At 36.8% G+C, this 13,912-nt stretch overlaps 1 protein-coding gene across 1 annotated transcript; it reads left to right on the forward strand.

Moving 5' to 3' along the window:
• The first annotated feature begins 4,557 nt into the window (after positions 1 to 4,557).
• Positions 4,558 to 5,703, forward strand: LOC140179638 (uncharacterized). Its single transcript, XM_072218943.1, has 2 exons — positions 4,558 to 5,171; positions 5,266 to 5,703. Exons 1-2 carry the CDS (start codon positions 4,638 to 4,640, stop codon positions 5,461 to 5,463), a joined length of 732 nt encoding a protein of 243 aa, XP_072075044.1. The 5' UTR covers positions 4,558 to 4,637; the 3' UTR covers positions 5,464 to 5,703.
• The last annotated feature ends 8,209 nt before the right edge of the window (positions 5,704 to 13,912 follow it).

Consider the following 13,912-nt stretch of genomic DNA (forward strand, 5'->3'; position numbering starts at 1 on the left):
TTTCAGATGTTACTATGTTACTATCGATGTCTTTCAAATGCGACCATTATTGAATTTTAGATTTGTTTGGATGCAGCTGAGGAAATTTTTATTAGAAATATTAAAAGAATATGGGCTTCGTCAAAATCTCCCGGCTGCTTTGGGTAGGAAAGAGTGCCTAAGAAAGTTAGAATAGTCTAAAATGAGAAAAATTATCACTAAAAGAAAAGCTAAATTTTAACAAATTTTACTAAAGTTACCAACTCAGGTACTCGTTCATGAGTAGTAGTATCGCAAGTTTGTGGTGTTTCATGATCTTGGTGGTTCTTTGCCGTTGAGTCATTCTAGCTTGCAAGCGCCTTTCCCAGTCATGGATTTAACTGGGTAAGGTCCCTCCAAGTTGAGAGTTAACTTCTCTTCTTCTGGGGTGGGGGGAGGAGAGGATGTCATTGCATCGTAGGACCAGGTCTCCTTGTTTGAATTTGCGTCTTGCTATGTGCTAATTGTACTTTAGGCTTACTCTTTGTTTTAGGGCAAGTTCTCATAAGTGGGCTATGCTTCGAACTTCGTCGACTAGGTCCCTTTCAGCTTCCTTGTCGGGTCTTCCAATGGTCCTGGGACTTGGCTCTCTGATCTCGACAAGGATCACAGCTTCTATTTCTCTGGCGGGCTGGTCCGTCCCGTCCCGCTAACAGCGGGCTGACGTGACTAAAACCCCAAAGTGGTCCTCAAGATTGGGCGAGTTACCCATAATCGTCCTTAACTTTTAAAATTCCTTAACAGTATCCCTCACATTCAGCTCCGGGACCCATAGTTGCCCTGTGACCCTTTCCGGCGCACAGTCAGCAAACGGAGTAATGATCTAGCACCTCCCATGCCATGCTGGAGCCAAGTGAAACGACGCAGTATCAATTTGGCGCCCAATGAAAAAGTAAACGACGTCGTTCATGCATTGGAGCCCTTGAAAACGGTTTGCCTTCACCATATTTGTTTGAACATTCTCACACTTCGTCTCCTCTCCTCCACGCTCAGTCTTCGTCTTCGCATTCTCTCATCAATGGCACCGAGTTAGCTTCATCTTCCCCGTCTCCTCCACTGTCACACTTCGTTTGAAGAGTTTGGTGTTTCTTTGGAGGCAAGTGGTTTCTCTGTCTTCTGCGTCGTTGAAGGTATGTGTTGGTTGAAATAATTTTCGAATTTATTTCCTGAATCAATATATAATGAAGGTGTATCATTGCGTTGTTAGTGTGTTGGGTTGTCCTAGAGTTTTATGGCTGCATTACCCTAAAGGATTGTATTTAAGGATTTTTGTTAGGGCAAAGGGTTTGGTGTGTATATCCTCTGTTTTCAAGCAATGAAACAGAGATTTTTTCAACATTGGGTTAATGCATGGTGGTGATTGTGATATTAATTTATAGGTTTTTAATATCATGTTGAAGTTCTCTGTTACGATTGGTGTGATTTAATGGTTTTGAGTTGTTGGTGCAGATGGATGTGTTATTGGATATAATGTTTCATCATGGAGGAAACTTTGAGAAAGGTGATGAAGGAAAATTGAGGTATATCCCTGATAACTTAACTTGCCTAGGTGATCTGGATGAGGATACCTTGGACGTTTTCTTCATAAGAAATTATTACAAGGAGTTAGGCTATGACAAGATCCTTCATTGTTGGTGGCTAGTCCCCGGGAGGACGTTAGAAACTGGATTAAGGAATCTAAACAGTGCAACGAGCTTAGGGAGATGTGTTTCCTTGCTCACAAGAATAATGGATTGGTGGATGTGTATTTTGAGCATAAGGTGTCATCTCCAGATTATTTACAAGATCAGGAAGAAAAGGTAGGCATGGACAATACAGGAGTGGATGTTGCAGAAGAAGAAGGTGCTACGGTCACTCCTAATGACAAAACGAGAAACCCCAGCAATCAATCCCCCCAAAACAAGCCAACGCCTGTCAAAACCATTGACATTCCGAACCCTCCTATAATCCAATACCTCCTACTAATCTAACACCTCCAACTAAGTCAGAATCTCTCACGAATCCAAAACCTCCAAGTCAAGAGAAGCCTCTTGCCAATCCAAATGATCAATCTCAGGCAAAGCCTCCTAATAATCAAAAGCCAAAACCTCCCACTAATCCAAAGCCAAAGCCTCCTACTAATCAAAAGCCAAAACCTCCTACTAAGCCTATTCTCCCTAAAAGTGTGTCAACAGCAACACCCAACTCCACACCCAAATCCACCCTCAAGAAGAAAACAACAACAACCACCCATAAATTTAGGCCTTGTACGAGGAGTGTTGCTAAGGGAAAGGCAGTGATGCAAGAACGACAGGAGGGAGGTGATGCACTATCCTCTGATTCATATGATAGTGACAAAGATAGTTTGTATAAGTCAAGGATCGAAGATAGTTCTTCTGATGATGATGATTATGATAATGATGTTTGTAAGGCTAAGACTGTTAAAAAAGACATCAGATTTAAACATGCTCCTGCTACTGCATTTGCTAAGGATAAAGACCAAGTTACTATTGAGGATATGATGCATTTGTTGAGGAGGTCTCAGATGGGGATGTGGACCTGTGCTTTGTGGGAGGAACAGAGGATGATGCATATAATGCATACGATCCAGGGGCTGACTCAGACGGGGTAAATTTGTGGCATTCTGAAGAAATGAAGACTCCCCCAAATTCAGAGGATGAGGGGACAGATGAGGAGTCCAAAGATTTTTGTCCTGTGTTTAGAGAAGGTATAAGGTTTGGAGAACTGCAATTGGAAGTTGGCATGAAATTCAACACAAAATGGGACTTTAAGGAGGCTGTTAGGGAGTTCACAATCCAAGAGGGCAGACGGATTAGGTTCAGGAAGAATGACAATGTGAGGATGAGGGCTACTTGTAAAGTGAAAGGATGTCCATGGGTGGTGTATGCATCAAGGGATCATGAAGATACTTGTTGGCAAATAAAGACCTTCGTTAATGATCATACATGCCCAAGGGAGGATAAGAACAGGGCAGCTAACAGAAATTGGGTGGCGAGAAAACTAGTCAAGAAGGTTAGGAAGTACCCAAATTTCAAATATTGTGATGCTGCCACTTACTTCAAGTCAAGGTTTGACTTGTTCTTGAACAAGAACTCAATATCAAGGGCCCTCTTTGATGCAAAAAATGTGGTGTTCGGGGATGAAAAGGAACAATACAAAATCCTGAGGGATTATGGTCTTACACTTCTTAAGACTAATCCTGGATCAACAGTTGAAATTTGTTGCACTCCCCAACCAGAATCTGATCCAGTGTTTGAGAAAATGTATGTGTGCTTGAATGGATGCAAGAATGGTTTCAAAGCCGGATGCTGACCGTTGATTGGACTGGACGGTGCTTTCCTGAAAACTCAATTTGGTGGGCAAATTCTGTCTGCAGTGGGGCAGGATGCTAATCACCATATCTACATCATAGCGTGGGCAATTGTTGGCGTAGAAAACAAGGAGAATTAGAAGTGGTTTCTTGAGTTGCTACACCAAGACCTTGGAGACTATAGGCAACATGGGTGGTGCTTTATATCTGACATGCAGAAGGTATTTTTTTATTTATGAGTATGTAAGAAAAAGGTGCATTGTTATCCATAAGTAGAGCTGAAAATTGTATGTATTGTTATCTCTTCCATGTGTTGAACATCTATGTTGTTTATTCATCAGGGAATTGTATGCATTGTTATTCATGTCTATGCTGAATTTTAATACTTAGGATAAGGAACGATAGATATAATGGACCTATATGAGTATCGTTTATCAAAATCAAGGACTATTATGTGTAAATTATCAAAAGTCAGGGACTATTATGGTGAGCGTGAATGAGAGTTAGGGACTATTATGCTGATATGGTATATGGTTTTGTACCAAGGGTTTATTGCCGGCAATGGAAGAGGTGATGCCACGGGTTCATCACCGCTTTTGTGTTTGGCACTTGTGGAGAAATTTTAACAAATAATAGAAGGATTTACAACTATGATCCTTGCTGTGGGAGTGTGCACGAGCCACCACGTATCAAGAGTTCAGAGACAATATGGACAAGATCAAGCACATCAACGAGGATGCATGGGCATATCTATCACAGTGGGGAGGAGAACATTGGACCAGGAGTCAATTCAGTCACAGGCCTAAATTGGATAGTATATGTAATAATACGTGTGAGGTATTCAACTCAAAAATTAAAGAGGCCAGGGCCAAGCCAATCATTACTTTACTTGACGGTGTGAGAATGTTTGTCATGAGAACAATAGTAAAGAACAAGGTTAAATTAGCTAATCATGTGGGTAAGTTACCGCCGGTAATTCACAATCGTTTGGAGAAAGTGAGAAAAGAGTCAAAAATATTGGCACCCAATATGGACAGGTGATACTGGTTATGAGAAATTTGAGGTACATGCTTACCCAGTCAATCATGTTGTTGATCTAGGAAAGCACCTTTGCACATGTCAATTTTGGATGCTGATAGGTTGATTTTATTATGTAGAAAGTAACATTTATTCATACATTATTACCATACACTAAGTACTAACTTGATTCATTGCTATTTCAGATGTAGGAATACCCTGTGTGCATGCCTGTGCTGCACTAACTAGGGTGAACAAAAATCTAGAGGATTTTTGCCACAAACTAGTTACTATGGAATCCTATAGGGAGACATATCAGCATCATTTCAATCCCATTCCTGGGCAGACCTTCTGGGAGATTTCAAAATCTCTTAAGCACCAACCTCCAAAGATTAAAAGGGGGCCAGGTAAGTTACAACAAAAAAGGCGGATGGACACAGATGAAGCTAAATGTGGCTACAAAAAATCCAAACCCACTTCCACCAAGGACAACACAAACCTAAAGAGGCAGCTTGCACCATTCACATGCAGCTACTGTGGGGAGAAGGGCCACACAAAGAGGGATTGTAAAGAGAAGAAATTAGCAGATACTGCTGCTGCAAAAGTAGAAGCTGCTACTAAGAATATAGGTGGAGCTGAAGCTAATGTTGTTGAACATGGTCCAAATGCTGCTGAACCTAACCCCAATGCTGAACCTGATCCGAATGCTGCTGATGACACCAATGTTGGTACGAATGCTCCAGCTGACTCTACAAACACTAATGTCCAACCAGTTGAAGTTGAGCTTTCTCGACCAATTTACTTTGAACCAGAGGAGTCGCAGCAGGTAATCAGTTTATTTTTCATCTAATGACAACTTGTAAACTGTTTAGTGTTATGTAATTATAAGCACATCCTCTGATATACTACAATTCTTGTAGGCTGCTGAAGTATGTACCATCACTAAGTCAAGACCGGATAAGCTGCCACCAAAGAGAAAATCATCTAACTCGCCAACTTCTGCCCATGCGCCAGTTAATCCCATGCAAGGTGCTAGTTCTGGAACAGCTGCAAGGCTTGGCAGTATCCTCAAGTTCATTCCCACTATGGGATTCAAGGCACCTAGGAAGAAAAGTTGAAGACTTTTGTATAACATGCTTGTTGTGTTGGGAGTTATTTTGTATAAGACAATTTGCAAGTAATTTTGTATAACATGCTTGTTCGGTTAGGTTCACTTTGTGTTTATGACTACTTTGTTACCAGACATATGGTTATGTTTATTTTGTTAGCAACACCTTGCTTATGGCTTTGTAAGACAGTCAAAACTTATGACTCATGACTTTGTTGGTTTAAAATAATTAATATATTTTACTATTGCTATATATCCAGATTACCTTTAGTGATACAAGTACAGTTAATATCTCCAAAAGGTTGGCTAACACAGTTAGATGTTGAGCAACTTTTTTCCATTCATGCAAATATTACACATATGATCTCAATCGCATCATTACTCAACATTGAGTTCAAAGTTTGCAAAATACCACTAGTAAGAATAACAGCATTACAGAAACAGCCAGAAACAATAATTTGATCATAAACTTTTGACTCATAACATCATATTCTAATTTTTTCAGCCTCTAACCTTCTGTCATCTTCTGGTCATCATTGTAGTTAACACTTTCTGATTTTGCAGGCACAGCCTCTTGCCCAACATCTGCCCAAACAAACAAACCACACCATCTTTTACCAATTGTCTGCAATCAACGAATGTTTCAATAACCAAATTAGAAGTTGGGGAACGAATGAAAAATCAGGAAAACCCAACAATTACCGCTAACATTATAATTTGGGCACCCAAAAAAGAGCTTATTTGGGTTGGAATTTGTCCTAGACCACCGGAGCACAGGTCGGCAGCCGCAACCACACCATTCTGGTACACGCGTAGCCCTGCTACGCTTTTGGGTCTTCACCCTGTATCCATTGCTTGTTGACCGTATCGAGCTCCCACTGACTTGCCCTTCACCTCCAAACATTGCTTCAGAGCATCAATGTAATCTCTGTTAAATCACAATGGTAGACCACAATTATAGGACGAAGGAGAAAGGAAGAAGAGATACTACATATAATAATCATTCTTAGCTTTTAGGGTTTTAATGGGACCAGGATCACATTGGGTAGAAAATTAAGATTTGCCACGTCAGCTAGCCGTTGCTGGCTCCAGCATGGCATGGGAGGTGCCAGATCATTACTCTATTTGCTGACTGTGCGCCAGAAAGGGTCACAGGGCAACTATGGGTCCCAGAGCTGAATGTGAGGGATACTGTTAGGGAATTTAAAAGTCAAGGACGATTATGGGTAACTCGCCCAATTTCAGGGACCACTATGGGGTTTTAGTCAGTCAAGCCCACCAAATCTCCTTTTTTATTATTAAATATTAAATAATATATATAATTCACAACTATTGTGATAAATTTATAATTTCTAAAAACATAAAAATATTATAATTTCTAAATTTACAAATATTGAGATTTTTACAATTATAAATATATAATAAGCATAATCATAAACCAAGGTTTTTAAAACAAAATAATAAAATCAACATGGGCAAAAAAATGATGGGCCTGTCGGGGAGGCCCGCCCCGCCCCGCTAAAGCCCACGATTTAAGCAGTGCGGGTTAGGCAGAATTTTAAAGTGTAGCGGTTTCAATTTTCTTTTTTGGTGAATTACGCGGACCGGCCTAATGGGTTTAGGTCCATTTTCCACCCTTACTCGTCCTCCTATTCCAATCACTATTTTTGGTTTAGGAAATAAAAAAAAATCACGTGAAGCGGACTCGGCCTAGAAAGAGACCAAGAAATATGTTCACCTTTCACAAATTCCGTTGTCACTTTAAACGCAAGGGAAACAAGAAATATGTCCACCTTTCGTAGATTCAGTTAACATTTTAAATGCAAGGAAACCAGTATTGTATCAAATAAAACTTATTTAACCATCTAAGCGCTGAAATACATTGAGGGCAACATCATTGTTAATAAGCATGCTTAATCAATCCATTACAACCCATACCCATATTTGTCCAATTTTCACACTATCAAATTCAACACTTTTATAGTTTTACCATATTGTCGCTGAATGAATTTGTTCAACATATGAATCACATTTAACTATTTATGCGCGTGCATTCTATGCGTCTTAGTTTAGACTAATCCTTTGTTGGATTTTCATTTAAATATTAATAAATGGTCCATATAATTTAGACACCAAAAGAAATGGCCCATATAATTTAAAATGTGTTGTGAAATAAATGAACAAGGAAGATATAATATAAAATAAAAAAGTATAAATAGAAGAATGGAGTATTGATATTTAATATAATTATCTCATTATAATATAAGTAATTTATATATTTACTAGTATATTGCAATTTAAAAATTCACGGAGAGAAATAGAGAAAAAGAGAATTTTATATGTTATTGTAGTGTATAAAGAGAGAGAGGAGAAAGTATTTGTTATTTTGTGTAACCCTTTTGCCTCAGTACATGTTTTTATAGGTGTACAAAATTTACGTTTCAAACTTCATTAAATTTGCTTCATCCTAAGAATTTGTTTCTTTCAACATAAGAAAAATGAGCTACCCATAAATGGACATCCATCATCCTTATCCATTCTCGTCACAACACTCTCCTTTGGATAACCATTTAGGATTATGCCTCGTTAAAACCTTACTAAAAAAAATCCAATGGAAAAAACTTTAGTAAAGGAAAAAGAGTACACTATCCTTTGTAATGGGGATTGCCTCATTAAAAACCTTGTCAAGAAAAACCCAATGAAAAAAAAACTTGATCAAGGAAAAAAGAGTACAGTCTCCCCTTCTTATCATCATTATTTAATATCTCGAAATTGGCGCATCTCAATCGGATGTATTAATCTTTCAAAGGAGGATTTTGGAAGTGACTTTATGAATAAATCTGCCAGATTGTCATTTGAGTGGATTTGTTGGATATCAATTGTTCCTTGATTTTAAAGGTCATTAGTGAAGAAAAATTTGGGAGAAATATGATTTGTTTTATCACTTTTGATGTATCCACCCTTAAGTTGAGCAATGCATGTTGTATTATCTTCGAACAGAATAGTTTGAGCTATTTTATGATCAATCAATCCACATGATGATAGAATACATTGGAAGTAAAAAATACTCTTGACTTACTTCATGTATCGTTAGTACTTTAGCTTGATTAGAGGAGATTGCTGCTATTGTCTATTTCGTGGACTTACATAATATAGCTGTACCACCATATGTGAACAGGTATCCTGTTTGAGATCTCTCTTTGTGTGGATCAGACAAGTATCCTGTATCTGCATAATCAACTAGTTGTGACTTGGATCCATAGGGATAAAACAATCCTATATCAACCGTTCTATGAAGATATCGAAAGATTTGTTTGATTCCATTCCGATGTCTTTTAGTTGGAGAGGAACTATAGCTTGCTAGTAAATTCACAGCAAATGATATATCGTGTCGTGTATTATTAGCAAGATACATTAGCGCTCCAATGGCACTAAGATATAGTACTTCAAGACCAAGGATATCTTCATTTTCTTCCTTAGGACATAATTGATCATTTTCACATCCAAAGATTTTAAAATCATTGGGGTACTTAATGGATGTGACTTATCTATATAAAATCTCTTCAAGATCTTTTTTGTGTATGTTGTTTGATGAATAAAGATCCCGTTTTTTGTATGTTCGATCTGCAAGTCGAGACGAAATTTAGTCTTTCCAAGATCTTTCATCTCAAACTCTTCTTTTAGAGTTTTTATAATTGTTGGAATCTCTTTAGAAGTTCTAATGATATTTTAAATCATCAACGTACACAGTAATTATAATGAACCCAGATGAAAATTTCTTTATGAAAACACATGGGCAGATATCATCATTCTTGAATCCGTTTTTGGCTATATACTCAGTAAGACGATTATACCACATTTGTCCAGATTGCTTTAAATTTGACTGAGTATAACCCCTGCGAATATTCATTTGGTGGTTTAGATATCTTTAGTCCTTCAGGGACTTTCATATAGATAGCACGATCTAATGATCCGTATAAATAGGTTGTTACCATATCCACTAGGTGCATATGTCGTTTATGGTATGCGGATAAACTGACCAAATAATGTAATGTTATTGCATCCACTACAGGGGAATATATTTCTTCATAATCTATACCGGGCCTTTGTAGCGTACAACTTCATTTTTCTCATTTCGTTTTCTCATAAATACCCATCTGTATCCAACAGGTTTTACATCTTCTGGTGTACGGACTACAGGTCCAAAGACTTTACGTTTTGCAAGAACCTTCATAGCTTCTTCCCATTTTGGCCAATCATTTCTTTGTCGACATTCTTCGACTGATCTTGGCTCAAGATCCTTACTTTTATGCATGATATTTAATGCCACATTATCTGCAAATATTTCATTGACAATTGTCTTATTTCGGTCCCATTTTTCTCCTGTAAAGACATAATTTATTGAGATCTCATCATTTTCACAATTTTTAGGTACCTGAACGTCTTCTGGCATCAAAATTATATCAGAATTTTGGACAACTACAGATGTCTTTACTATGTCTTTTTCAACAGGAATAGTATTTACCTCTTTTCTTTTTTGAAAATTTTTGTCTTTGAAACCGATAGGTATATCATGCTTTTGGCGTGAATTTGTTTCAATGGCCACTTGTTCAACTGGGACATCAATTCGAATTGGGATATTTTTTGCTGGTATATAAGATTTTGTTATCCTCTTTGTATCAGAAAATGCATCAGGTAGTTCATTTACTATTCTTTGCAAATGTATAATCTTTTAAACTTCTAGTTCATATTGTCCTAATCGAGGATTTAAATGCATCAAGGATGATGCATTCCAATTAAGTTCCTTTTTAGGAAGTTTATTCTCTCCCCCTAATGTTAGAAATTTTGATTCATCAAAATGACAATTTGCAAATCGGGCTTTAAATACATTTCGAGTTTGTATCTCAAGATACCTTACTATAGAAGGAGAATCATATCCAACATATATCCCCAATTTTCTTTGGAGTCCTATTTTGGTGCGAGAAGGTGGTGCAATGAAAACATATATTGCACACCCGAATATTCTTAAATAGAAAATATTTGGCTGATAGCCAAATTCTAATTGCATAGGAGAGAACTGATGGTAACTTGTTGGCCTCAAACAGATAAGTGTTGTGGCATGTAAAATAGCATGCCTCCAAACCGAGGTTGGGAGATTTGTTCTCACAACTAAGGGTCTAGCAATTAATTGGAGGCATTTAATAAGTGATTCTGCTAACCCATTTTGTGTGTGAACATGAGCTACTAGATGTTCAATGCTTATTCCATTAGCCATACAATAAGCATCAAAGGCTTGGAAAGTAAATTCACCAGCATTATCAAGACAAATTTCTTTGATTGAATTTTCTGAAAACTGTGCTTTTAATTGAATAATTTGAGCAAGTAATCTTGCAAACGCTAGGTTGCGAGAAGACAATAAACACACATGTGACCATCTTAAATATGCGTCTATTAGAACCAAAAAATATCTAAAAGATCCACATGGTGGATGAATCGGTCCACATATATCATCTTGAGTCCTTTCTAGAAATTCAAGGGATTCAAATATAATCTTTACTGGTGATTGCCTTAAAATTAGCTTTTCTTGAGAACATGCAGCACAACAAAATTCACTAGATTTAAGAATCTTCTGGTTCTTTAGTGAATGTCCATGAGAGTTTTCAATAATTATCCGCATCATGGTTATTCCCGAATGACCCAATCGATCATGCCAAGTTATGAATTCATTTGGGTTAGTAAAGTTCTGGTTTACAATGGCATGTGATTCAATTGCACTAATTTTAGTATAATATAACCCAGATGAAAGTGAGTGTAACTTTTCTAATATAACATTTTTATTTAGATCATGAGTTGTGATACATAAGTACTCATGATTTTCCTCATTCATTATTTCAATATGATATCCATTTTGGTGAATATCTTTGAAACTCAACAAGTTTCTTAGAGATTTGATAGACAGTAGTACATTATTTATTATGAATTTTGTTCCTCTGGAAAATAAAATTATAGCTCTTCTAGAACCTGCTATCACATTGTCTGAGCCAATAATAGTATAAACATATTCTTCTTTTGGCACAAGATGAGTAAAATATATATTACTTTTGAGAATAGTATGCGAACTTGCAATATCCACAAGGCAAACATCTTCACTATATGTTCTTGCCATTTTCTTCAAATACAAATAATAAAATGAGTAGAAATATATGCGCATAAAATTATTTTTTTTGATTATTTTTCTAAGAAATACTGTACATAGTATCTGATGGTAATCAGTGGCTAAGAGAAGGGGGTTGAATCTTAGCCCCTTTTTGTTGAATAATAATTTCTGCCTTTTTAAAGAAACTTCAGAAGATTTTTCTGCTTTTGTCTCCTGTCGAGTTGAGAGACACTTTTGTTTTGTCTCGTGCCGAGTTGAGAGACACTTTTTGTTTTTCGTCTCCTGATTAACAGAAACAGATAAAGGAGTAGGGATGAAGAATTAACACTAGATATATCCTGGTTTAGCCACTAGGTGCAATGTGGCCTACATCCAGTCTCTATCACAACAATGATGGAATTTCACTATGTTTTCACAATATTACAAACACCAATTTCTCTCTAAGAACTACCCATTCCTATCTGGGGCAAATCTAGATTCTACACCCAATCTGAATTTGACTAGGACTCAAAACCTAGCTTTCAACCACAAAGTGCTAACCCAACTTGCAAGGGAATCCCCACAGGATCATGAAACACAACATACAGATGTACAAAGAAACTTTGAGACATCTATGGCTTTTTCTCTAATATTGCTCACTGCCTTTTACCTATCACTGGCTTTTTCCTACAAATCTCACCATGTTTGCCTTTTACCATGAGACTCAGGCAGACAATACTAAGAAAAAGAAAACAAAATGAACAACATTGAAGGAGAAGAACTCAGGAAGCTCGGGTAGCTATGAGAACTTCGTGCTTTTACTTTCTCTCCTTGATCTCAACCCTTAGCCATTCACCCTTAATATAGAAGGGGAAGCTTCCAAGATTGAAACCAGTTCAACCAACCCAACAACATCTTCTCCAATAAATAGCCGCGGTTCAGACAAAGAGAAGAGAGAGGGAAAACCAAAAACCAACATGCATGTACCTCTCTCAACCCTTTTCATCAAGCTCCTTTAATCTGAACCCTTGATCTTATCTTTGGCTCCAAGAAAAGATTCGGACTCTTGATGATCTTCTGACCCGGAGTCGCTTCTTTCCTTCCATTTATGCTTCTTCCTATGTGTAGCTCCAGAGGCTATCTTCTTTCTTTGATGAACAAAAATGGAAATGAGCTTTTGTAACTGAGATCTTCTTCTCTGATAGAGGCGGATCCTTTCTTTTCTTGGTATGGAGGATCTTGAAGCTCTTCTTCAAAATCTCGCTTTTAATTGCAAAAATCTTGCCATGCCTTTCTTCAGATCTTCTTTCCTCATAGCCTTTCTTCCATAGGCTTTTCTTGTAACTTCTTTTTCTTCTGATGACTTCTATCTTCTTCTCTGACAAATGATATGACTGAAAACAAAGAGAGAGAAGAGACAAAGCTTTCAATGCTCAATTAAACTCAATTTAATTTTGAGTTTTGGTTACCAAAAAAAGTATTCAACCAAAATGAATTTTATCTTTTTAGTTACCAATGCATGAACTTAATTGAGTTAAAATTTGAAATTCATTAGTCTCTGGGAGTAGGTAACCAAACCAAGCAATGAGATCTTTGGACCATTACTTTCTTTCTTCTCTCAATTCGGATCAAGGCCTTGTTAGATCAAGATAAGAGTTTACTTGGGCTTGTGATTTGGGCAATTTGGTTTTCTTTTATTTCAGCATTCAATCACTTATATTAAAATTAATTTTTGCACAAGGCTTAATTAATTTTAAATAAGAAGTTAGGCTTATATTGCCTTTTGACCCAATATAAAACTTGCACACTAACAAACACATTAAACAACCTATTGAAAACAAATAACAATTTAATAATTTAATAATGTTTGATCATCAAATTAGATATTAGTTTTCCAAACTCAACAGTATCATATACTAAAAATTTTATTATTATTATTATTTTAGAACTTGGCACATTTAGTAATTTTGAAATTCATAAATATTTTATTATACATCATACTTAAAATTCAGATGCATAGAAAATAAAAATTAACAATAAGTTTCTTACATTATTTATTTACATAAATACTTAACAATCTCACATATTAAACTATTTCATCATTGATCAAATGACCAATATTTCCTTCAGGATCTTCAAAAAAATCAGATACATGATAATGAGTGGTGGAATTTTCAGCATCATTTGAAACGAATAGGTGTCTTGGGGTACAACAGGTACGCGACCAATGGCCCTTTCTATCACAACAAAAACATTTATCCTATGTTGATTTATTTTGCCTAGTGTTTCTTTCTTTCTCCTACTTCTGGTGAGATCCTTTCTT

Source organism: Arachis hypogaea, chromosome 15 (genome assembly GCF_003086295.3).
Source record: "Arachis hypogaea cultivar Tifrunner chromosome 15, arahy.Tifrunner.gnm2.J5K5, whole genome shotgun sequence".
Classification (NCBI taxonomy): domain Eukaryota; kingdom Viridiplantae; phylum Streptophyta; class Magnoliopsida; order Fabales; family Fabaceae; genus Arachis; species Arachis hypogaea.